Genomic DNA, 27676 nt, shown 5'->3' on the forward strand with positions numbered 1-27676 from the left:
TTACAGGCAAGAAAAGAAGCAGCCTAATGTAGCCAAAAACTCTTCTTAAATTAATAGAGTTACCTAAACTATAACGCCAGAAAAGCCATAATTGTTTTAAAAATGGTTCCCAAAATTCAGTAGTCCAGAATCCAGACCACAGCAGGATGCATTAAAAGAACACCCCCTTCAATACAGCTTTAGAAGCCCGTTATTTAAACAGTCCTGAAGATCCCAATGAACTAAGACGGAATGCTAAGCTTTACTTCCCATCACAGGACGCTTACTCAGAACCGCCATCGTGGACTCACCTGCAGAGGCTCACTGTGAGGGTTGTGTATGTTGATTATAGGTGAGAAACTGCCATTCACAGGGACTCTGGCCCCAAGGAACGGCCTCAGGCGGTAAGGATTCGGAACTCCAACACCAAATACCTGTTTCAGAGAAGAACAAGGGGCAATTTGAGTTGCTTTTATAACTTTTTTTACAATTATAACTGATTGATTTGGGGAACACTGGTGAGTCTCATTTAGATGAAAAAAATCTTAACTGCCTTTAAAAAGAGTCCCTGTGTAGTTCCTGTATGTGATTTGGCTGCATATGTAATATATAGATGTCTATACATATATGCGCATTTCAAATGATTCCTGTAACACACTGGAAATTAAAATGATACCCGTGCTCCATGAAGTCACGGGACAGACAGGGGGAGAAAACGGAGAACCAAAACATTTCCCTACTCACAGTGCGAAGGATATAAACGATAAAGGTCTACTACTTTGTTTTGTGCACCTGAAACTTAAAAAAAAAAAAAGATTTCCCTACTCAAACTCTCAGAAGATGGACCTGGGGCTCAGATGGTCTCCCAAATAAGAAGCCCAGGCCCAGGGCATCCCCACACGGGAGGGAAGGCGCACGGTCGGGCACACAGGGTGAGCGGTCCCCCAAACAACAAACATTTATTAAGTGCCTGCGATGTGCTAGGAACTTAAGTTCTAGTATGAGGGGCAGACTAGATAACAACAAAAAAAGGTTTTAAGAAGTGGGCAATATGATACAGAGTAACTGCTGGGAGGGAGAACGGAATATTCTTTTAGAGGGTGGCCAGGGTAGTCTTCTCTGGGGAGGTGACGTGAGCTGTTGCCACCTGAAAGATGGATGCAGACAAGGGGAAGCGTACACGCAAATGGCTTGTTTGAAGAGCAGGAAGAAGGTGAAGAGCAGTCACAAGGGAGGCGGTAGGAGATCCAATGGGAGTTAGGTCTCAGACCCTTGTTGGTCTTGGTCGGAAGTTTACATTTTGCTCGAGGAGCAATGGGGAAACATAAGGATTTACATGGGGAAGTTGACTAGATCTGATTCAGGTTCCAAGGAGATCACCCTGACTACAGAGTGAATGATGGGCTGTGGGGGATTGGGGAGGAGGGGAAGGCCAGTTAGAAGGCCATTGTGTAATCTAGTGACAGGTGATGACAGCTTAGAAGATGCCAGCGGACAGGAGAGAGGGAGACAGACCTGATATACAGTTAGGGGAACTGAGGCTTACTGTGAGAACGACCTGATCACAACCCTCAGGTAGTCCAGACTGGCTATGATGACCGAGGTCATTGGGGTGCCTCTGCAGGGCAAAGGTCTTCATATTCTTAGGACAGCCTTCATTTACTCAGCAAGTGTGTGTTAGGTGAGTGTCACCACACAGCGCCACAGTCAGTCACCTATACAGGTCTTCCAAAGGTGACCGACTGCCACTAAACAACCATTAAAGACTGATTCACATTAAATAAGCACAAGATATACTTATAACTAAAATGGAATGTTTACTCTGACACTAATTTTCAAAATACAGGAAGTGTTCTGGGCGCTGGAGAAGAAATGTTCAAAAACAAAAGTAAAAAAATGTCAAGTAAGACACTGAGACAGCTGTGTTCCATGGGCAGAGTGCAGTGGTTAACAGGATGGTCTCTACTTACAAAGACATGGGTTTCAATACCTGCTCACCAACCTACTGGTAGCATGATTTGGGCAAATTATTTAACCTTTATAAGCTTCACCTTCCTTTCTAAAAGACTGATAATAACAGTACCTACAACACAGGCAGAAGTGCATGTAACGTATGGAGAATAGTGCCATAAACAATTATTCGTAATCATCTTGATAACCTTCATTATAAAAATCTTCATTCACAAAATAGGTTTCATTAATAACCTAAACAATAACTGTACATAGAAATAAGTTTATAAAAAATGTTAAACAATATATTTACTAAGAAAAGCAGGTATGTATGTTTTAATCTTGAAACTATTATTGAGTACGCTTTACAAGTGTCCAAAAAGTAAAAAAAACTGAGTCAGTGTAAAAATGTTTTTTACTATTCTTTTGCCACTTTAGCTGTAGGTTTAACATCATAGTCCTATTTGAACAGGGATATCGACAGACACAACAGTAGGTATAAAAATGCTCTAAGTCTAAACTCTTGCATTTTTTTTATTATCCCTGAGTTTTTTAATAGAGTTTTTAAAAGGTCAGGGATATGATAGGTCAGGGATAATGACTGTATTTTACAAAATAAATGGTTTAATTCTGGTTCTTACCTGGTAGGTAAATACCCCATGATTAGATGTGTTAATAAATAAAGTATTTTCTACATTTCCTACTACTCTTGCAAGAAAAACAACATCGAACGATGTATTTCCTCCTGGAAGAATTTTCTGAAAAAGAACAGCAAGAAAGCAAGTTAAATTAGTAACCAAAAAGAATCAGAGCATGCTGACTACAATTAGACAGCCAAAGTCCTCTGAAACAAACAACTTAGAATCATTTCAATAAACTAGCTTTTCCTCCTAAAGGATTAAGTTTTAAATCAGCCAAACTATCTAGCAGTGGGAAATAATAAAAAAGATGTCTTCAGATTAGATGTCGACAGTCATGTATCTTTGTCAATCACCAACCTAAAACCCCCATACAACACCTGGGCTCCCAGGATTCTGCTCCTTCAACAACTGCTGGAATGAAGTGTACTATGCTACTAACCAGCAATTGACTGTTCCAAAGAAGCAATAAGCCCAGATCTCAAACCCATGACCCGTCACTCATTCACACAAGGCACAAAATGTGCCAGGAACTTACATTAGGAAAGAAAGCAGGGGTGACAGTACGTGCAAGAACTCACTCGTGTTATGTTGGGCAGACTGAGAATGTCAGTGTAGTTAGCAAAATAAAATTCTACTACAACAAAACAATAGGGCTGCTCGAAAGTTCAAGACTGCGATTACAGTTCTGTCTGCAATGAAGCCTTAAAATGTATTTCGTATGTAAAGTCATCAACCTCTCTCATTCTGCTTTTATGGCTAGAACTCTAAAACAGCCCCCAAAGTGTAGCTCAAAATACATGGCATTGAGACTTCTGGCTTCACCTTAGGATGTAGAAAGCTGGAAAGAGCATTTCTCCTTCATTATCAACAACAACAAAACAAGTTTTCTTGAACCCACCACTAAGTTTGTGTATCAACCAGCCCCAAATCTAGGGCGAGACAAGCATCTCCAAGGAGAGATGGGATGTGAGTAGTGGCTCACCCACGCAGAGAATGGTAAGATAAGGCTACCACACAGGACAGTAAAATGAATTCAGCTAAAACCCCGAAACATTGCTAAAGGCCGAGTACGCGTCAAAATGAGAAGGCAGTCTCGGAAGCTGTAGACATTGCATGCAGGTCACACCTGAGCCAAAAATCAGTGATAGGGACATACCTGGTAAATCCATAAATAGTTTGAAATGAAACATCACCTTCTAAAGAACCATTGCTCAAAGTAGTCACAAGGGAAATTGTAAAATACTTTGAATCAACAGCAAATGAAAACATACCAAAATTTGTTGGCTGCAAGTAAAGCACTACTTGGAGGGAAATTTACAGTATTACATGCTTATTTTGAAAACAAATGTCCCGAATCAATATGTTTCCACCTTAAAAAACTAGAAAAAGAGTAAATTAAACCCAAAATACACAAAAGGAAGCAAATAATAGAAATGAAATAGAAAACTGAAAAAATAGAAAAAAAATCAATAGAACCAAAAGTTAATGCTTCGAAAAGGTCCATAAAACTTATAAAACCCTAGAGAGAATGACCAAGAATAAAAAGGAAGAAGACAAAAATATAGGAAACTGAAATGTGGATACCATTATATGCCCTTTACACATAAGAAGGATGACAAAGGAATATTACAAATAACTCTATGCCCATAAATTTAGTAACTAGAAGAAATGGACACTTCTTTAAGAAACACAACCTGCCAGAGCTCACTCAGCATGAAATAGATAACCATAACAGTCCTCATCCATTAAAGAAATTTGTAGTTAAAAAAACCTTCCCATAAAACAAATTGCTAGATACCGTGTTTCCCCCAAAATAAGACCTAGCCGGAGACCATCAGCTCTAATGTGTGTTTTGGAGCAAAAATTAATATAATACCCAGTATTATATTATATTATACCTGGTCTTGTATTATATAAGACCGGGTCTTACATTATACTATTTATATTATATTATTATATTACGTTACATTTTATACCTGGTCTTATATTACATTAAAATAAGACCAGGCCTTATATTAATTTTTGCTCCAAAAGATGCATTAGAGCTGATGGTCTGGCTAGGTCTTACTTTTGGGGAAACATGAAATAAAAAGTCATGGGGAGGTAAAGTACAGCATAAGGAGTACAGTCAATAATATTGTAATAACTGTGTATGGTGTCAGATGGGTACTAGACTTACCTGGGTGATCACTACATAAGGTACATAAATGTCTGGATCACTATGCTGTACACCTGAGACTAATATAATATTGTATGTCGACTGTAATTGAAAAAACAAAACAAAATAAAAGTTTCCCATAAAGAAAAGTCCAAGCCCAGATGGTTTCACTGGCAGAAAGGCAGAATTTCCGACCAACCATTAAAGAAATAAATGATATCTATCTACATAAACTTCCCAGCATACAGAAGAGAACATTCCCAACCTCATTTTGTGAGTCCAGCACTACCCTGATACCAACACCAAAAACTGGACAAGAAAACTACAGTCAATGTCCCTCATGAATGCAGACATACAGCCATCCAAAGAGTACTGGCAAAATGAATCTAGCCAATGTGTACAAAAGTGTAACACATCATGACCAAGTGGTTTTTTTATTTTGGCAAAGCAATTCTGCTCAACATTCGAAAATCAAATTGATATAATTGATATTATCAACTTATTGAAGAAGAAAAACCTATGGTCATTTCAATAGGTGCGCATAAAATAATTAGACAAAATTCAATATCCATTATGATTAAAAATCTCAGTAACTAGGTCAATAGAAGAGAACCCCCTTCCACCTGATAGAGCATCTATAGAAGACCTGGAGCTACCAAATTTAATGGTGAATGACTGAATGCTGCCTCCCTAATTCTGGAACAAGGCAAGGGTGTCCTCTCTCATGACAGCTATTCAACACTGTATTGGAAGTACTTCCCAATGCAATGAGGCAAGAAAAAGGAATGAAAGGCATAAACATTAGAAGGAAAAAAAAATGTTATTTACAAACAACATGGCTGTCTATAGAAAGAATCCCAAAAATATCTTCAAAAATGCTCTTAGAACTAATGAAAGAGTTTAACAAAGTTGCAGGAATCAAGGCTATACATAACGATCAATTGTATTTCCCCATCCTAGCAATTAATGCTGAAATTCTAATTCCTAAAAAGTATAATCTACAATAACATGCACAGACACACTAAGAAATATAGGGGTGAAATCTAACAACAGAGTTTAACCTGCAATAAAATACATAATGTCCAGGCTTCTACCTTTAATGAAAAATAATGAGATTATTGTTTACCATATTAAGCATACTAAAATAAGTGGGCCAAAACATTTTAATTTTAGTCACAGATTGAAACAAATTTATCCTAGTTAATATTTAGTTTATCTGGAAATATAGTCAACCAAAGGTTCTAGATAATTAAGAAAAAAACAATTTTTGTTTGCTTACCAATGTGTAAGCTACTCCATTTTAACTTAGATAATCAAAATTTGACTATTAAAGATCTGCATTCTTTGACACAAAACATGTATTACATATTTTATGGCCAATATTCAATAGAGCCATGAAAGATGAACTCACCTTTGGGAAAAGGCCTTTGCAGTCTTAATATGTAATTTTAAATGATGATTAATAAGACAATTAGAGTTAATTAACAGATAATTATATATAACATAATTATCAGAAGTTATATAAAGAAAAATAAATTGTCACACAACCATTTTCCTTATTACCCTTATTCTTCTTGATTTCCAGGTGGTGTTAAAATCAAACCTTTAGTAAGGGTGTGTGTGTGTGTGTGTGTGTGTGTGTGTGTGTGTGTGTGAAAATACAGTTATTTAAAACTCAGCCTTTTAAACAATAATTATTCTTTTCTGTATTTCCTATTGGTTAGTTAATGAAAAGATGATATTTGGTTAATAATCAAAAACTTCGGTGAATTATAGAAAATGTTTCATTCTCAAAGAAATAAGATCTGACCAGGAATTCTGAAGGTAACAAAGGCCATCAGAGTTAGAATAAATATACAGAAAGGTTTTGTTCTCCTGAAAGTGAGAAACTCTCCTTTCCCCCCTAAGGCTCTTATCATAGGCATAAAACTGAAGTGGAGGAGAAATTAGATGACTCCTCCTCCCCACCCCCCCAGTTCATTCCATGTATACTACTTGAGCTTCTGGGATCAATACCTTACTTAGGGAATACAGATGGAAAGCAACAAGAAGAAGAAAAAAAAGAGAAGATAGAACAAATTGTAGCTTTCTCCTTTGAAACTAAATCTAGATTACCTAAAGGTAGATTCTGACAGGTATAGATTATTTTTCTTGTTTCTTTCCACCCTCTCAGAGTGGAAAACACAGGTTGGTTTTTAACTTGTTCTTTGACGACATATACATTTAGTTTACCTTTGGAAGAATTCTTAGAAAAACTATTCTCTTTCTGTAAACTCATGTGCAGAACTCAATCCCTGGGAGAGTCTAGACCCGAAATGTCGCGTTGCTGGCTTTTGGTTTGTTTTGTTTGGTCCACACTACCTGTCTTTCTAAAATCGAATTCATTTTCAATGTAAAAATCAGGGTATCACTTACAAATTCCCATTTCTTAGTCTGCTTGGTCAACCAGAAGAACTGCGTGTGGCTTACACTGCCACGGGCACACGCTGGCTGGGCCACTAGGGCTGAGCGCTGTGGCGGGGCCCTGTGCTCTCCAGGTCCCCTCATTCCACCTGGTTGCTTCTCTGGTTTGCACTGTCTACCTGGCCTCTGTAAGAATCTGTGTCTGTGACTCCTGGGCTAGTCTTTGCATTGTGATGGCGCCATGAAAAAGCAAAGAACTCTGGCCTTTAACAAGGGGTGAAGCTTGGATGTTTAGAACCAACAAAAACACTGCTTGAATTAGCAAAGACCGTGAACAAGTTAAAAATAAAACCTTTAATGCAGTTGTGAACTATTTTTAAACTGTTTCCATTTTCACTTCACTATATTGCCCTTTAACCCAACATGTCTGCACAATGGCAATGCCTGAGAGCTGGGTGGTTCCATTCACACACATGTGCATCTCTAGATGCCATATGTAGTATCTGTGCACAAGCTGCAGTTTAACATGACACAAATCACTGTGTCAGGCCAAAGGAACACCTAGACCCTCAGCTGGGTTCTTGTCACTAACTGCATGAGCAGGGACAGACCCCTCTGGGCTTTAAGAGCTCTTCCTATGGATACTGAGAGTACTGGACTAGACGAGCACACAGGTCACTCCCAGCAGGGGGGTTCTACTATTGAGACCACTAGTTCATTTATAAAAATTGTGAAAACATCTTCAGGTAAAGATACAGAAAATGACTTGCCTTAAGACATGTTTTATATAATTTTAAAAATTGTGAAAACATCTTTTAGGTAACAATAAAGAATAACTCAAGGGAAATTTACTTTAAGAAATATTTTGGAAAAGAGATGTTTTCAGAACCAGATGGCTACTCAGGTGAATTCTACCAAACATTCAAAGAAGAATTAATACCTATCTTTCTCAAACTATTCCAAAAAACTGAAGAGGATAGAAAGTTTCCAAACTCATTCTATGAGACCACTGTTATCCTGATACCAAAACCAGACAAAGACACTACAAAGAGAAGGTAAATAATAGGGCAAATATCACTGATGAACACAGATGTAAAAACTGTCAACACAATATTAGCAAACTCAATTCAGCAATACATGAAAAAGATCATACACCACGATCAAGTGGGCTTTAGCCCAGGAATGTAGGTTGGTGCAACATCCACAAATCAATCAACGTGACACACTACATGAAGGATACACACACACAAAATGAAGGATAAAAATTGTATGATCATATACGTCAATAGATGCAGAACAAGCATTTGAAAAAATTCCGCATCTGTTGCCTTACTGCTGCCATACCGTTTGTTCCCTTGCACCTTTCCCAGGATTTCACAAGGGAGTGCCTCAACAAACTGAAGCCGGATAGAAAGATATCGGTAAAGTTTCCTTGAGGGGATGTCTCAGCAAAACTGAGACCCGATGGAATGATGGATGGAATGATGGAATGATATCAGTCACTCCCCTTCAATGGATGGTTTCGGAACAATGACGCCATCCCCTGTGTGAAGGCACAGTACGTGCTGGAGCACAATGGGGACTTTCGGGAAAACAGCCAGCAGGCACTAACTCACAGACCTTGAGATTAACAAGCTTTACTTCCTCATTTGTTAACTAATAAAAGCTATGCATTGGCCCAATTCGGGGCTCCGTCCTTGAGGCTTGGGTCCCTTGGCCCCTCTTACACTTTATTCTTGGCTACTGTCTTTTTTAACCCTGTGCTGCCCTTTTTGCCTCACACAGCTCTTGTCGTGCAGGACGCAACACACATCCATTTGTGACAAAAACTCACAACAAAGTGGAAACAGAGGGGATGTACTTGAACATAATAAAGGCCATATATGACAAACCCATAGCTAACCACATACTCAATAGTAAAAAGCTAAGATTTTTCTCTAAGATCAGGAACAAGACAAGGATGTTCACTGTTACCACTTCTGTCCAACACAGTAGAGGAAGTCCTGGCCACAGCACTCAGACAAGGAAAGGAAATAAAGGGCATCCAAACTGGAAAGGAAGAAGTAAAACAGTCATCATTTGCAGATGACATGACACTGTGTATAGATAAAGACTCCACCAAAAACCTATTAGAACTAGTAAGTGAACACGGTCAAGTTGCAGGATAGAAAATATACAAAAATATATATGATGTATTACAGAATTGTACACCTGAAATCTATGTAACTTTACTAACAACTCTCATGGCAATAGACTTTAATTAAAAAAAAAATTCTATACGAATATGATCAAAAGGAGAAACGCAGAAAACAATTTTATTTACAAGTGTATCAAAAAGAATAAAATACGCAGGAATAAAATTAACAAATGAAGTAAAAGACCTGTACTTGGAAAACTATAAGACACTGATGAAAGAAACTCAAGGAGACACAAATAAATGGATGGGCATACTGTGCTCACGCGTTGGAAGAATTAGTATTGTTAAAATGTCCATACTATCCAAAGTGATCTACATATTTAATCTAATTCCTCTCCAAATACCAGTAGCATTTTTCACAGAACTAGAACATATAATCCTAAAATGTATATGGAACACAAAAGACCCAAAATAGCTAAAGTAATCTTGAGAAGGAAGAACAAAGTTGGAGATATCACGCTACCTGATATCAAACTATACTACAAGGCTACTGTAATCAAAACAGCATGGTACTGGTATAAAAACAGACATATAGATCAATGGAACAGAATTGAGAGCCCAGAAATAAACCCACAGCTGTATGGTCATTTAATCTATTACAAAGGAGGCAAGAATATACAATGGGGTAAAGACAGTCTCTTCAATAAATGGTGTTGGGAAACCTGGACAGATAGATGCAAAAAATGAAAATGAAACTGGACTACCTTCTTACACCATATATAAGAATGAACTCAAGATGAATTCAAGACTTAAATGTAAGACCTGAAAATAAAACTCCCAGAAGAAAACATAGGCAGTAAACTCTCTGACATTGCTCTTAGTAATATTATTTTTGATATGTCTCCTTGGGAGAGGGAAACAAAAAATAAACAAATGAGAGTACATCAAACTAAAAGGATTTTGCAGAGCAAAGGAAACCATCAACAAAACAAAAAGGCAACCTACTGAATGAGAAAAGGTATTTGCAAATGATACATCTGATAAGGGGTTAATATAAAAAATATATAAAGAACTCATACAACTCAAACATACAGAGAACTCACATAACTCAACATCAATAGAACACACCAAAACAAAGAAAAAAACCCAAAAAAGCCAAAACCACCAAATAATCCAATTAACAAATGGGCAGAGGACCTGAACAGACGTTTCTTCAAAGAGGACATACAGATGGCCAACAGATCTATGAAAAGATGCTCAACATCACTCACTGATCATCAGGGAAATGCAAATTAAAACCACAATGAGATATCATCTCACTCCGGTTAGAATGGCTATCATCAATAAATCAACAAACTACAAGTGTCAGCGAGGATGTGGAAAAAAGGGAACCCTCGTGCACTGTTGGTGGGATTGCAGATTGGTGTAACCACTATAGAAATGAGTATGGAGGTTCCTCAAAAAACTAAAAATAGAACTACCTTATGACCCAGCAATTCTACACCTGGGTATTTACTCAAAAACAAAAAACACTATTTTGAAAAGATATATGCACCCCTATGTTCACTGCAGCATTATTTACAATCGTCAAGGTGAGGAAGCAACCTGGGTGTACATCGATAGGTGAATGGATAAAGAGATGTGGTGTGTATGTATATATACACACATACACACTCTTACATACAAACACAATGCAGTATTATTCAGCCGTAACAAAAACGAAATCTTGCCATTGGTGACAACATGGATGGACGTAGAGGGTATTATGCTAAGTGAAATAAGTCAGACAGAGAAAGACAAATATCACATGCTTTCACTTATATGTAGAATCTGAAAAACAAAACAAATAAAACAGAAACAAACACATAGATACAGAAAACAAATTGATGGTTATCAGATGGGAGGAGGGGTAGGGGACTGGGTGAAAAAGGTGACCGGATTAAGAAGTACAATTGTCAGTTATAAAAATAGCCATGAGGATGTAAAGTACAGCATAGGGAACATAGTCAATAACATGGTTATAACTATGTATAGTGAGTGTCAGATGGGCACTACACTTGGCGAACACTTTGTAAAGTATATAAATGTCTAATCACTATGTTGTATACCTGAAACTAATGTAATAGTGTACGTCAAGGATAATTAAAAATAAATTAAAAAAAGGAATTTTTTTCTATGAATACCACAAAAAAATAAAATTTCTGTTATCAAAGTAATATGCTGACTTATCCAATCCTTATATATAAAATACTATAAATTCAAAAAAGCAAATATTATATGTCATTTTTGTTTTACTTTAGAAATTGCTAGTTTATGACAATATATGATGAAACAGAATTTTAGAGGACAAATGTAAAAATCTAAATAACTGATATAATTTTATGTGCTTAAAAAAGTTCCTGCTTATTTATTTAGTCAGATCGCTTCAAAGGAGTCAGTGAAAACGCAGGGAAGTTGAAATTCGGCTCCATTCATTTACTTCACTCTGATATTTGCTATTTAGCTAATTATTTTGGAAGCTTGTATGTTAAAGCTTAATGTAGTCTCTTCAAATTCAAAATATGTAAGATTCATTTTTATCAGATAAAAGTTTTACTTTTAATAACAAGTTTGCATACTATCTACAAAATGATTCTAAGTACAATTTTAGAGGATACTTGTGGTAGGTAGAACCCTAAAACAGCCCCCTAAACTACCTGCCCTGATCTTTGAGGCTGTCAATAGAGGTGATATGGCACCTGCGATGATTTATATTACACGATAAATGGGATTCTGCAGGTATAATTGAGGTTATTAGTCAGGTGACTCTGAGTTTAACAAAAAGGAGACTACCTAGGTGGTCCTGACCCAATGACACGATCAAAACAGTATTTTCTCCAACTGGTGGCAAAAGAAGAAGCCAAGGAGATCTGAGGTAAGAGGGAGAGTCACACACCAGTGCTGGTGTGGAAGTGGTGACAAGGAATGTGAGTGCCTTAAGGACCTGCCTTGTGCCTACAGCTCATACTTGTTGGGAAGGGAGTGCATCTCCCCAGTGTCCAGTCAAGGACAGCGCAGCCCACACCTAGATTACGGCCTTATGACGCCCAGAGCAAAGAATACCCACCTCCCACTGACAGAACTCTGCTAACTAGGGGTGTGGTTTTAAGCCACGAGGCTTGTGGGAATTTATCATGCAGCAATAGGACACGAACACAACGCCGAAGAACTACCTCCCACCCTACTAGGAAAGACAAAAAAATCCACTGAAGATACGAATGCTACGTCTTCCAGAGTGCTTAAGGTTCCAAGTTGATTTGTTAAGCTGTTTCATGTTGAGAAAAACATGTGCAAGACTAGAAGGGTTAACTCTGAAACATTCTAATCAGATTTTAATTACAGCGAAATAAAATTATACATAAAAAAATCTAGATATTTCAAACTCGAGAAATTTTCCCGAAATCAGTGAAACTTACCCTATTTTGAAAAAATGATGCATGAAAATGTGAAGTTGTAGCAGATATTGATACTAAAGTAATAGTTTCTTCAGAACTAGGATTATGTAGGTAAACTTTTTCCATTTTTGGCATTCCAACTGGCCTGTAAAAACAAATACAAAATTGTCACAAATACTTCCAAGATAATTTCTAGTTGTTAAAAAACTAGATGTTAATTTAATGTTACACATTAAAATTATCAACTACATATCCAAATATATAAACCTACTTATGACACCGCTTTAAAGTTACACACAAAAATGCACTTAGCCATTCCACACAAGTGTTTACTAGGGCCACTGTCCGTCCCACAGTGAAGGAGTCTCCACCCAGATGGGGCCCACGTTCCAGTGGGGCAGCCGCTGGGGTCACGCCAGGCCCTCTGACTCGCTGCAATACCGGCTTGCCTTCCTACGTGTCCTGAATCATGTCCTCTGCTCCCAAACTCCACGGACACACACGCTTCAGTTCAGGAGGAAAAACTGGCAGTTACATGAGATCTGCCTTGTGAGTTCAGGTGTATTACTCTACTCATTTTATAGACGAGGACAGCGAGGCACAGGGAAGTTAATTAACTTGCTCAGTCATACATGGCACCTGAACATGAATGTAGGCCACGGCTCTGGCCCAGGTTCCAACCCACGCACTACCTCCCTCCTCTGTGTGGAACTGGGGCGCCCCTTCGGGATCACCGCCAAGGCCTGGCTCCTGCCTGTCCTCATACGCACAAGACAGGAGCTAAGCTCACATCTCCCACAGCAGGACCTGTGAGGAGAGCGACGTATTTGAGAACAGACCAATGTGACGGACCATAATGCAGTCCAACGTGCGGACTGCAGCTGTGAGAGGGGAACACGTCTCCACTCAGTAACACTGGGCTGGGCCTTATGACTTGCTCTGGCCAGTGAAGTGAGAGCAAAAGTGGTATTTATGATTAAGTTTTAAAAGCTTCCTTGCACTCTGCCGTCTGCCAAGAAAATGGGATTTCCCAGATAGGATACTCTTTCAGTCTAAATCCCACTGAGGTTGTGGGTTTGGTTGTGGTCATAGCATAACCTAGTCCAGGCTGAAAAGTGCAGACCTGAAGCTGGAAGGGTTGGACAAGGACTTAAAAATAGGCAAGACGTGATATACTTAAGGAGAGATGACAAGGTAGCAGGGACGTGAAGCAAGAAATCGCATAAAAAACAAGAGAAAATATTGGTATAAAAATATGAGCTATAAACGTAATAGCTGGGATAGGCAGATAAAGATCTATTAATGAGCTGGAAGATCAGACTGACAATTTAGTTCAGAATTCAGCAAGAAAGAATATACACTTAGAATATTTTTAAAGGTAAAGCTATAAAATGAAAGGAAAAATACAGATATGTACGGTATAAATAGAAGTATTAATATTTGGAAAATGGAAAGTAGAAATATAATATTTAAACAATATGGGCAAAAATAATGGGCAAGACCCAAAATTTAAAAAAGGATGAAGTAATTCTTGATCAAAAGGGTTTATGAAATGTCAATGTCATCTAAAACAGCATGAAAATTTAATTCACCAGTGCTTTATTCATCTTCTACAGCTTCATCTACTATTGAATCTTGAATTATTTTAAGCATTTCATCTTTTTCTAAAATGGTGTAACAATATCTTTTTTCCGTATTACCCAAAAAAGTCAGGGTCATGTGCGTAAGTTCCAAACACGATGTGAATGAGAACTCTTCACTGTGCTCTGTGAACACTGAACACAGCTCTAAGGCTTTCAGGCCAGCTGGAGAACCTCGGGAATGCGGACACACAGTGTGCTCTGCTTACGGTTCAAGCCGACCGATCCCTGCTGAGCGCCCAGCACCACGAAGGGCGGACCTGCCACCCTGGCAAAGTGGGGCGATGTGAAGCTGAGCTCCCTTAGCTCCCAGCAGAGAGCGGCTGAGTCCAGATTGCCCGGGCCAGGTGGATCCCTCAGGAGACAGACACCCCCTGCTCTACCCAGAGAGGCAGAACCCTGCCCGGCCATCATGAGGGCCAGCATCTTCCTGTGGCCACAACTGGGTCCTGAGGAAGGGGTCGAGGGGTACCCAGAGGGAGGTTTGTAACAACACATGCAGGGTGAGGAAGCAGGGAGCTGAGTGCCCTCAAAGCTCTTCAGAGCCAGGAGCCCCCAGTGTATGGAATTCCTCTTGCCTTGAGGGGAGACTTTCTCAGGAGCTGGCTCCTCACTCCCAGGTGGGGTCACAGGACCAAGACACCACTAAGGAAGTGGGTACAGATTCAGCTGGGGCCTCAAACTATGGCCATGATGCTGCAGGGAGAAGCTGTGTAAAGAGAGCATGGAAGATAAAATTCTTCTTCCTCAAGCTTTATGTAAACATGTAAGTAGAATAACAGCCACAGAAATAAAAATGTTCCCCTTAAATCCTGGAAATGCACTGATGATGTGCCTTCTTCAACAAATGTGCTCTGCCAATGAGGTGTCCTGCAGGTAACTGACAACCAGCGTGTGCCTCCCTGAATTCCTGCTTCATGTGTTTCCTCCACCACCTCTGTACCCTCAATCTCAGTTCAGAGGAAGAAGACAGGGTATGAGAGGACAGGTAATCTGGGTGATCCTTTAAGAGGACACAACGGAAGATGGCGCACTGCAGCAGAGGGCCTGGGGGTAGGGAAACAAACTGGGAGCTTCCAGAAGCCTGGTAGCAGGAAGTGGGGCAGAAGGCTTGTTTGCAGAGTCTCCCTTTCTAACAGGGATCAAAGAGGAAAGGCCCTGGGCCACACCCTGCAGAAACGAACCCTTGGTCAGAGGAGAAGGGCCATGTGCTTAGGTTGTTCAAAGAAGTCTGGAGTAACAAGAACAAGGGAAGGTCTCAGGGAGGAGCTGGCAGGCTAGTGTGGTGGCAGGAGTCCCGGAGCTGGGCAGCCCACAGAACAGGGGGCAGAGGGCGCTGTCCTTGGACAGAACTGCTTATGGACTCTGGGGAACAGCTCCCCGGCCTGCCCTCCTCTACTGAGTTCCCTGTGATGTGAGCAGAACCCATGACCAAGGGGGAGACTGAAGACAGAAGTCACACCAAACCATGGAAAACTTAGGTCAAGTGCTAAGTAACCCGTGTACTTGTAAATATATAAGCAGTACGTTAGGCTTCATTATTTAACAAACCACCTCAAACACAAAGGATTCAAGTGACACCCCTTACTATCTTACAATTCTTTAAGTCAAAAGTCCAGCACGTATAAAGCAGTGTGACTGGTTTATCTGCTCAGGGCCTCACTCAGCGAAGCTCAAAGTCGTCTTCTAAGCTCCTCCAGGTAGCGGGTAAAATTTAGGTTGCTCCCAGTCTGCTGCTATAGGGCCGCCTCCGTTTCCAAAGCCGGTACCAAGAAACTCCTTTGCATCAAATGCCTCTCACACTTCGAATCTCTGACATTTCTGTCTCTGACAGCTTCAGACAGATCCGAGAGGGAGCAGGTGATCAGGTCAGGTCCCCAGATCACCTCCCTATCTTGAAGGTCAACTGATTTGGGACTGTAACATTTCCAAATTCTTTCTAGCAACACCCAGGTTCGCGTTTGAATAAATCGGGAGGAGGCATGTGCACCTCAGAGGCCAGGAATCTGGGGACCATCTTAGAATCCTGCCTTTTGTAAGCAGCACATGTGACTGCTTGGCTAAACAGGTAGATTTAAAAATAAAACAAAGATTTCCACTGCCTGCCAGTGCCAGTCCTGCATGTTTCCATTAGGAGCTGCTTCAAAGACAGGAGGGCCAAAGGGGGCAGTGCGAATTATTTATAGACAAACCAAGCCAAATCACATATATAGGCTGTTCTCTGCACAGCTCCGGCAAAGCTACCGACTAGTCATATTGTAGAAGTGTGTGAGGTGCAAAAGAATAGGAAGGAGCAGCTACTGTGTTTCCCCAAAAATAAGACCTAGCATGATAATCAGCTCTAATACGTCTTTTGGAGCAAAAATTAATATAAGACCTGGTATTATATTACATTATACTATATTATATTACACCCAGTCTTACAGGAAAATAAGACCGGGTCTTTCATTAATTTTTGCTCCAAAAGACATATTAGAGCTGATTGTCTGGTTAGGTCTTATTTTCGGCGAAACACGGTACGCATTAGAAACTAGCTTAGAAAGTAAGCTGCAATGCTGTGGTCAACGGCAGGTCTCCTGATGCCACAGAAAGGTGACACGCAATGCCAGAGACAGATGAAAAGGTGGCTGAGCAATCGCCTGGGGACCGGGCTTATGAATGACAGTGACGCAGCACTCTCAATAGCACAACTTGTGGCAGGAAGCTGCACAAAATCAACATGCACTATCTGTGTCCTCCATCTCCGCAAAACCCAACCACCTTTCAGACACACAGACTGAGGGCTGAGCTGGGGTGTTGGCGGAACAGCTAGCAACTGCAAAGCTAAACGGTACCAAATGCGTCTTTAGACAAGAGGGCCTACTTGATTTTCTTGGAGTACCAAAAAGTGATAAGGGGGAAGAGATGCCTTTCATGAACTGAACTGAACTTGACAATAAAGACCTCCATTTTTAGAGAGTTATTCAATTCCCATTTTCTTTAAGCCATTAAGTCTCTATTTAGACTTGAAATCGAGGTTTTTCTGCATTTAATTATATTAACCTGTACTCAGTAAACCAAGTTTCCACCCAAAGCATTTTTAACAGTCTGCAATAAGTTTGAAAAACGCAGTTCTTGTGGAAAAAGAAAGTATTTAACAGCACTGGTATGAATAACAGGTGGGAGGAAGAGGAGAGGTGGTCATCCCCAGGTAGCTCCAGCCAACTGTCAGGGGGAGGAAAGGCGGGAAGAAAAGAAGAGGAGAGGGAAAAGGAGAAAGGGGAAAGGGATCAAGAGGAAGAATTAAAGAACAGATTTAAACAAAAACGGATGAAAACAAAGAAAGCCTATTTCTGACGAAAGTCAGTTTGATTAACTGACTGTGAAGAACATTCTAGAGGGCTGTAGGGACGATCAGGGCAGTGAGAGGAGCCAGACCTGGGTGGCCAGGACTCCAGCTGCATTCTTGCTAAAGAGCCTGGAACCCTCCTCGAGGCCCTGGATGGCAATCAGACACGACATGGAAAATTAAATTCCATTCAACTTCAAGTTCTTCCAGACACTGCAAAGGGTGACTTCCGGTTTAGCAAAATTCAGCAGGGAATCATGATGGACTTACGTACTGTGTATAAGTGTTGCATGTGACACGTGTGCCAGAGATACATAAACAGTGTGTATTGATGTCGATAGCCTTGTCTAGTAGGGCAGCGATGACCAGTGCCCGGACAGAAGTCAGGAGAAGAGGCCATGAGTAACGAAGAATCTAACTTCCTCTTTGATGTTTGCCGCCAGTTTTCAGGCCCCACAATGTCCCTTTCTCCTTGCGCCCCACATTTGGGCAAACCAGGAAGAAAGCCTGCACACTTTCCCTCCTGGATCTAGTGACACGTTCAAACCACATATGCCCACCCAACCTCCCGCCCTAACCACAACCAAAGCCAAGCCAGTCTCCTTTCTCTGCTCTCTCAAACCGTTTTTCAGACCTGATTGGGAGCCCCCCCCACCGCTCTCCCCAGAAAGCTTCGTTATGTGAGTATAATAACCCTTTTCCTCCTCTCGTGCTGTGTGTACATGCGACATCATCACTCTTGACATCTGAACTGCATTTTGGATGTGGATGCATCCCACTACTGTGGGTGGGCACAACACCACGGAAGGGGACGCTGGCTTTACAGAGGAGGGTGACACTCTGCAGCACGAAGGTCGTCAGGGATTCAACAGGACAGGGAGCTGCGCGCTTCATGATTTCTCTTCTCTGGGGGGCACACAGGGACAACACCACTCCCACGTGGCCTCTTTGTCTGACTGGCGGGGTGGACACCTGCTCTACGCTAGGGTGATCACTGCACTATTCCTGCGATTCTTCAAACTAAAGAAAACGAAGCTATTCTTCCCTGAATGAGGGAGGTGACAGTATGTGAGTCTGAGGAGCAGTGAGTGACCGGTCCTCACACTGTAGGAAAGACTGTTGGTAGTGGGGAGAATAAGCCAGTGCCAAGAGGCAGAGAGAAGAGACCGAGAGGAGGCTTGGGCGGGGACAACATGGCTCCGGTGTGCAGGGTGCCACCTGCACCTTGGGCCTCCCTGCAGGCCTCAGTGTCCCTTTCAAAGCACACTCACTTCTGCCTCAACTCTCCTCAGTGAGACTTCTGTCCCTGAGAAACAAACAACTACCGAAACAGAGGGACAGGCACTCTGTAATCACTGTTAGTTTGCTTACAACACCAGCAACGGCACTGCTCTCATGTAGAATGTCCTTCTACATGGAAATGCGTGCTGAAGAATACAGAAAGGAAACATCATTACGTCCGCCACTTGCAAATGATTCAAAATCAACAAAAATATGAAGTAAAATATGGCAAAATGGTAGTTACTGAATTTCGGTTATCAGTGCATTCACAATCTGTTCTTTCTACTTTTCTGACTGTAAGAAAGCTCCCATAAAAATTCACTTTATAGGGGAGACTCTTAAAGTATGTATAACATGCCTCGATCTTAGAAAGATCGGTATTTCAGAACATGGCAAACAGTTCCCCACAGGTATGGTTTAGGGTGGGGTGGCATATGAGAAAACAAAGGGCAGATTCTATGTTAATACATTTAGCATTTATCCTGAAGACATTAGGAAACCATTAAAGGATTGTGGGGGGAGGAGTGATGGATAGTAAAGAGATTTCCCCATTGACGGTACAGATCGTAAACTGAAAATGGCAGGTACAGGGTGACAGTCTAGATGAGAAGTGACAAGGGCCTCAGTTAGGAGGAGAAGGGGAGCAGTGAGGGTCAGACAAGAGCGGAATGACAAACTGACAGGATTCTGAGAACAGATCTAGTGGGGGAGGGGACGGGTGCTTTGAGGGCAGGAAGGAACCCAGGAAGCTTTAGGATTCGGGTTTTGGTGACCGGTGGCACCATTCAGACTGGAAATACTGAAGCAGACACAAGGTTAAGGTATTACTGGGGACTCTAGATGAGTGAGTAATGGGGGAGGGAGGAACGCAGGCATACACCAAAGACGTGGAGGAAAGCACCTCGTAAGAAACTGGGGAGTTGGCCAAAAAGGGCTGAGGAAAGAGAAGCAGCCCCAGTCAGGGTACAGACAGGAGCGGAATCCTGAGACTAAGAAAAAGGAGCCTTGGACACAGGAGGGAAACAGAGAGGGGGTCACAAGGTGGAGGAGAGAACACTGAGAGGAGGCCACGTCAGCAGGCCATGTACCTTACACCAGGAAAGCAAGACTAGTAAGTGTCACCTCACAAAAAGATCTGAAGGTGGGTGTTCTGGGCTGATTAATTCAGCAGTTGGATAATATGGCCGAGGGCACAAATTGTGTTCATTTTCCCGTGACAAGCTCTGCTTGCTGGCTCTGCCTCAAACTAGCACTTGTGACTGACGGCTGCCACGGTGCCCATCCCAGGCCTCCCGTGCAGGCAGTGCCCAGCACGGAAGGGAGGGATTTCTTTCTTCTACCTGTTTTTTAGAATGGAAAGAAAATCCTCCCCCAGGAATCCGTTAGTAGACCTAAGCTCACATTACTGGTAGAAGGAGTCACATCTGCCCTGAACTGGTCACAAACAAGAAGAATGCGATTATTACAACTGCCATGTATTTATCAGGATTCCCCAAGCTGGGAGCAGGGTCACTTTTCCTAAGGGCTCGATGGCTGAAAACACTGGGGTTGTAGTAACAAAAAGGGGGCGGGAGTAGATGTAGACTAGGTAACCGACAGTCAGGAAGAGAGGTTATTCTGTACGGAGATATTATAATGTGATTCTTATCCTAGTGACATTCTTAATGCTATAATCTTAACAGTCATTGAAGAAAGCAGGAATTTTTGGGGGCAGAAAGAAAAGTAGTCAATGCAGGAGAAAATTTAAATCAACTAAGTTTTTTGCTTCTTATAGTGAAGAAGAAAAAAAAACATGCAAGTACTTTAAAAGAGGATATGTCCTAACACAGCTGATTTCCTTTAGCAATCACTTCCTTCCCGACACACTGATAATTTACTTTCTGCAGTGAAAATGTACAACTTCATTTTGTTCGTCCTAAAAGCTCACAATGCCAGGGAAATTCTTTTATTCACACCCCTCTGATTTTCCAGAGTGCAAAGTTCTAAATTTAGGAACCTCTTCATTTCCATTCCTATAGTGGCTCTGTGACAATCAATTGGTTGGGCTGAACCACAGCCCCCAGAATTCCCTTTCTGGTCCACTCCTGCTGAGGGTGGGTTCCCAGGCACAGCCCCTCCCGAGAGCTGAAGGTGGAGGGGCAGCAGCCATGGGGTAGCATACACACACCTTCTCCCACTTCTCAAACACTGAGTGCTGCTGGGAAGAGATTTTGCACACATTTAAAGCCCCTAATCTCTTGCCACAGCAGCCTACCCGTCTGTCTCCTCATACCTTCCCCTAAAGAAAGGAGAGTCTGTGAGACAGATCCTTTCAGGGATTTTGCTTCACCTTTGTGCTTGCACCTTATGTCTCCCTGTTTGGCCCCAGAAAGATGGCTGGTCAACCAATGACAGGTAAGACTCCCCATGGAGGGGGCAACTCAAGCCAGGCAGAGCCACCTGGGGACCAACAGGAGAATCTACGGGGTTCATAGAGGTGGGCACAGCCCCCCACCTCCCCCTGGCTAAGGAGAGCCTCCGCCTCAGTGGTTGTATTCCTTCCCACAACCTGCAGGGGAAGAGATTCAGTGAAGTGCTCTCCATCTATTCATATGCATATAGGTTTTGTTCCTCGGGGAAGTACACACATCCAGAGACTTATGGTTCAGCTGCCTGCAGGCAAGGGTGATTGGCTTGAATCAGTCTCCTATTTATAATGTATGGGATTCACAGACCTTGAGATTGACAAGCTTTATCTCCTTTCCTTCCCCACCTAAGTAAATAAAAGCTACACCTAAAGCTGTGCGTAGGCCCATCAGGGGCTCAGTCCTTGAGGCTGGAGTCCCTTGGCCCCGCTAGCACACTATTCTTGGCTGCTCTTTCTTAACCCTGCGCCGCCCTCCTCGCTCCCTACAGCTCCCCACAACTCTCATCCCGTGGGATGTGGCACTAATCAGCTGACTTTAAGTTAATTAAAAGGCTGATTGTCCTAGGTGGGTCCTTCAAAGAGAGCTTAGCCCCCGCCTGAGCTAAGAGACTCCAAACAGCAGCTGGCTCTGCCAGTGCTCGGGGACCTCAGCCCGTGCCCTGGGGACCGGCCGACTCAGCATCCTCCCTTCCTCTGCCTGCCCCTGCCCACCGCGGCGTTCTGTCCTCGCTCCCAGTGGTGTGAGCTGACTGCTCCTGGAGACTCCACACACGCAAACACGTGCCTGCGTGTGCACATGACCTCTGACAGCAGCCATGTCTCTGACTGAACCCATCTGCCCCAACTCCTACTTTTATAAGATCCACTTCTACATTCATGAGGTAAAACAAACCCCATGGAGAACACCCAGACCGGACGCAGCAGAGCTTAATATCATGGGAGGATGGTTTTCTTCTTCTCCTGTTCCCTCTAATTTGGAGCAGCACGTGCATCTGCTGCTTCAGGGGGCAGAGTGTGACTACCACATGCTTTCCTGTTCGCAACCCTCTTCACTGTATTACCCGACCTGATTTGTGTTGGAGCTCATCTGTCCATTCGCACGTTCTCAGCAGACCTCCTATTTTCTCTCAGTTCAGCAGATTTCTCCAAGACCAGCACCAGTCTCTTAAAGAAATCCCATTTATCTCCTCTCTAGTCATAGATTAATTCATTTATTCCTATGAGTTCTCCTTATTCATGACACCAAATTATTCTCGATCCTGATTACTAACTAAAAACCTCTATATTATGCATATCCTTTCACCTCACAATTACATTTTTAGGACTCTCTCTTGAGGAAACAGTCAGGGTTGTATTTAAATCATTAGTTTCAACACTGATTATAAGAACAAAAAGTTTCAATTAAAAAAATAGATCAATTTAACAAATATATCCATAAAACTTGATGTTCTCTGATACCAAAAAATAATGTAACAAAATTCAGTGGAAGAAAAAGAATGTGCAATAGATTATGTTTATAAAGCAGGTTATAAAATAGTTTATGTTCAGAAAATATGATTATGTTTTTATAACTCAATAGACAAACACACATAGAAAAAGAACTTGAGGGATACAAGGTCACGTTCATGCTTTTCAGTGGTTGAATTGTAGGTAACGTGTTGCTTTCTTCTTCCTCCTGATAAGCATTTTCTAAGTTTACTACAGTGGACACTGTGCCTAAACTGCTGTGTGGTAAGCAAATCCCCAGTAAGCTTTGCAGTGGTGATTAAATAACCTGTGGCCTTGGGCGGAATTGCTCACTAGCTCTTAAGGGTCCAGATGTGGACTTTGAGGGGGGGTGCCTATGAAACCCTTGAGCCATCCGCACTGCGTGCACGCGCACGTGGGGAGAGGAAGGAAGAAGCCCCACAGCTCTCATCTGTTCCTGAAGAGCCATGATAAAGCTCCCAGTCCAGAAACTTGCGGACTGTATCTCGATTTCTCCATTAAATATTTAAGGGGCTGAAGGACAGGTAATTTAGAACAGGAATTCTCAATTCCAAGTCAGGTATTTTGTATACCTGAAAATGTCTTTATCTCGAGGGATGCATGAAATTTGCAAAACTCCCTCAAAACAACAAAGAATGAAGTGAAAAACAGTTGGATATAACTTTGGAAACAATCTCTCTAGAATGGTTACTGCTAAGCTTTTCAAAGTAAAGATACTCACTATTTTAGATTAAAAATCTTGGTATTGTGCCCCGAGCTCCTCTGTCCCCCTCTCATAATGCCCATGTACCCTCATACTGCTCCTGCCATAATTTTAGAAAGGAGTTTACCTGGTTTTATTCTGATCCATTCGAGAATGAGGGGACATACTCAAAGAAAATTTTACTGGAGCAAAAAGTCATTATTTTAAAAATAATAAATGCTCTTGCTAAGATCAGGATACATGCCATATTTCATTAAATATCTTGCATTTAATAGAAGGAGACTATGGGTGATAAATTACTGTGACTGGATTAGGAACTCTATTGTTCTTGCAATCTCAACACTGTACCTAAACCTGTTTTATAGGGCAGAATAGTGATATATTTCCTATCTGAACATCACGGCCTGCTAACCTCACGCACACAAGTCAGTTTTACCTACATAACGCCTATTCCCAAATACTGACCATCTAAAGTACACAAAGCAGTGTGCAAACTTCTTGCTGCACTCCCACCCCAAAAATCCGTGAGAATCTCTGTGAGACTATAACCTCCTGAAAAGATGGAATTGCTATCAGACAGCTCCTACTTCTAACGCTAACCACTCCATCACCATGGTTTTGTATGAGCATAACATGTATTTGATGATGCTAGGTTTGAAATTATAAATGAATTATTTAAACCTCTTATGTTCACTATAGTGAGACATGTTTAAATACAGCTTTGACAACATTAAAGAAAATTACAGCTTTCATTTACTGAATCAGAAAAGATTTATATGTGGCCTCCCCCCACCTCCCGCTGCACACCCCACTTTCCTTTTGAATTCTTTGCTAATTTACCAAGGGGAATTGCTTTCTTTAGCAGAGATGCCATTTAAGATGTTCTCTTTATCCACTTGCTAAATTGGGGTGGAACCCAATGTGGCTAAAGACTTGTTTTCCCCTCAGTGTGATGTGCAAACTGAGAGGAGAAGTGGGAGGTGAGCCTGACGCATGGTTGAGGAGGCAAGGCTGCGGCCGGGCCATGTCTTTCTGTAGGATCTGCGTCTGTCTGCCCTTCTGGGCTGTGACAGTACTATTTACTTGGCGATGTACAAACTTGAAAAGCATATGCATCAAACAAATAAATATATCCTCTGTAGCCACAAGAAAACATTTAAGGAATAAAATGGAAATGCAGTGCTCATCAGAAAAGGTGACCTATACTGTATGCTGGGTCTGGAGATTAGATCCTCTGAACCAGACTCTAATATGTGGGTAATTTTCACACTTCTAAAGTTAAGTTTACATGTTAGCGTTGTAATATTTCTTCCCATTTGCAGACCATACTCAACATCATTTGTGTCCCTGACGACGTGAACATTAACTTTCTCGTACAGACAACACAGGCAAAAGGCAAGACAAATGCACAAATAAAATATCAATACATGGAACAGTTTAACGGGAAACTGGTCTGAATGTTGTGAACTTACTGTTCATGGAAATCCAGCATTGGTGGTTCAAATCGTATAGGTCTGCAATTACCCCGGTACAGAGATATACTGCAAGCAAAAAGAAAACAACTCAGAAGTAATTCACAGTATTTTCCCAAACCAAAACCAGACTCTTAAATGTTGTCACGAGAAAGCATCACTACAAAAAGTGGAGTCTGATGTTCTATCAAGAATGTGCATTACTTTTTTTTCATTAGAGAAAATAAAAACATGTTGTGTTTTTTAAAAATGCAAAGTAAAAATAGGAGTAGTTTTCCTACTGAAAGGTATGCAAACACAGAAAATGCTCAGGTAGACTGAATGTTGAAATTTATTTTGGTCGATATAGTTGATAACAATATACCTATATGCTCACCTGGATTTTTTGATACGTGTACAATGAAGAACAAACAGTAAGTACAACTAAACATACTTGGCAGATAATATATAGAGAGACTAAACATAATGACATTGTAACTAGAGTGGCAAAGGAACTAAATAAAAATGAATTTTGGGATAGAAATTTCTAAGAACTGAAATATCTTTTTAATCTGAGTCTGGAACACACTGCTGTATGACATCTTGGCTTAAATACTTGCATCATTTCTAACTATCCCATCTGATATTAGAACTTCCCACTGAAACAGATTTTGGAATAGCAAACCTCCTAGACATCACTATGACCTAACAGTGATATAAAGTATAAATGACCTGGGGCCCCAGGGTGGGGGTGGGGTCCACATACCTATAGTCATCTGTTTCTGTATGGAGTAAGTCAGAAATTCAGTCAGCCACTGAAGTTTCTAAATAGCAGATGTTTATCTTTCTGTTGCATTTTAAGAAATGACTAAGAACAAACCTCACCTTTGTGAGATGATTATTTTCATCACTACCATAATTCATAAGAATACAAGCTTCAAAATGATACAGTAATTTCATTCAGGAAACAGAGGACATGCATGAAATAGAAAAGGGCATACAGAATATGAAGACACAGGAAGTTTAGCTTTAACTTGATGCTATAAAGATTACACAGTCTGAGTAGTGGAATAAATGAGCTAGAAGTAACAAAGCCCAAAGGTGTTTTCAGCCCTACCAATTCAGAGGAGTCCTCAGTGCTGCTTGAGAATAATCCCTCTATATATGGCAAACAAAAGATGACAAACACAAACAAGGAAAACAGCAAACATAAAATTCTACTTTTCTAAAGCACAGAACCAAAGACACTGGGACAGAGAAGGCACAATTCCTCACAAGACAGATGCCACGTGCAGTAAGGGGTAAGAATCCACTCTTGATCTTGGCTCTTCTTAGCCATGTTATAATAGGACACCTGGCTCCTTTAAAACAAGAGATACTAATCAGCTCATCAGCACTAATGGTGTGAAAACCAAACTTCTAAAAAATCTTAATCCAACCAAGGGGAAAAATATAATGCATAAAGTAAATGTATGTGAGTCAGTAATTCACATATAAACACGGTTAGATGCCAGACACAAAGGAAATTAAAGTACAGTTTTTATCTGCCACAGAACTGAGAGTCTATATCCCAATACGGAATATGTATAATGTGGCCAGACAAGGTAAAACAAAATACATCCTGTTCATTGAACACAGACTGAATGCCAGGGGCCGTCCATTGCTGGGGCTCCAGGAACAAAGCCAGAGCCCGCTCTGGCGGCCCTAACATCCCAGCAGGGCACAAAGGAGCTGACCACGTAGGACACACAAAGACAAATCACACACAGCAGGACCAGAGAAGGCCTCTCAGGGAGGAACCCTGGGACGGAGACTGTAACGGTGGAGATCTGGGAAGGAGGAAGGATGTACTTGGCATCCTGAGGACAGAGGTGGACGCAGCCAGAGCGCAGGGGAGGCCGGGAGGAGGGAGGCCCTGCGACCGGGGGCACAAAGGCCAGGTCTCCTTGGAGGAGTCTGCGTTTTATTCTAAACGTAACAAAAGCCTCGACAGTGTTTTGCACGAGGAATACCATGGTCGGACACATGTGAAAAGGTTAATCCTGGCTGCCGTGTGAAGAGCAGACAGAGGCACCCCGAAGTGGAAGCCCCTAAGCCATTCAGCAAGCAGACCAGAGGGCTGGACGTGAGCAAGGCTGACTGCACGGGCGGCTGCTGAGAAGCGGCGCTTTTATGAATGTACCTGGAAGCTGCAGACCACAGGTGTGAAGGAAAAGACAGGAATCAAGGAGGCCTTGAGTCTAAGATTTTGGCCTGAGTAACTGGACACACAGCGTTGACATGGGAGTAGTGGGTTGGAAGGGGTGTAGATGGGTCCATGTTCAAGGGGCTTGTTTTAGACATTTAAATTTGCGATGTTTTATCTCGGTGGAGATGTCGAGTAGGCAGCTGGATATACATGGTTACTGCTTAGTATGAAAATGTTACTGATTATGTGTCCTGATCTCAGACCCGCTCACTGGTGAGTTAATTGTAATAGTTTGTATATAGATTCTCTTAGATTTTCCCGTCACTGTATGTGCTGCCAAAATAACCACTATCTTGACTGATCTTTGTAGACAAAGCATCTGCAAGTAACAACAATTCTATTTCTTCCTTTCAACCTCCAATTCTTGTTTTCCTTTTTCATGCCCTGTGTCGGCTGAGACAGCCCATAAAATGCTCCACAGAAGTGGT

General features: G+C 41.5%; 1 protein-coding gene across 3 annotated transcripts in view; it reads right to left on the reverse strand.

Moving 5' to 3' along the window:
* TMEM131 (transmembrane protein 131) overlaps positions 1 to 27676 on the reverse strand; it is a 170836-nt gene that overhangs the window by 74624 nt on the left and 68536 nt on the right. For all 3 annotated transcript variants that reach the window (XM_033100884.1, XM_033100887.1, XM_033100885.1), the window contains 4 exons: positions 25022 to 25090; positions 12724 to 12847; positions 2571 to 2687; positions 291 to 413 (listed from right to left, as the gene is read on the reverse strand). In XM_033100884.1, coding sequence (XP_032956775.1) covers positions 291 to 413; positions 2571 to 2687; positions 12724 to 12847; positions 25022 to 25090 — 433 coding nt within the window. The remainder of the gene's footprint in view (positions 1 to 290; positions 414 to 2570; positions 2688 to 12723; positions 12848 to 25021; positions 25091 to 27676) is intronic.

The sequence above is a fragment of the Rhinolophus ferrumequinum genome (assembly GCF_004115265.2).
Source record: "Rhinolophus ferrumequinum isolate MPI-CBG mRhiFer1 chromosome 13 unlocalized genomic scaffold, mRhiFer1_v1.p Super_scaffold_3, whole genome shotgun sequence".
Classification (NCBI taxonomy): domain Eukaryota; kingdom Metazoa; phylum Chordata; class Mammalia; order Chiroptera; family Rhinolophidae; genus Rhinolophus; species Rhinolophus ferrumequinum.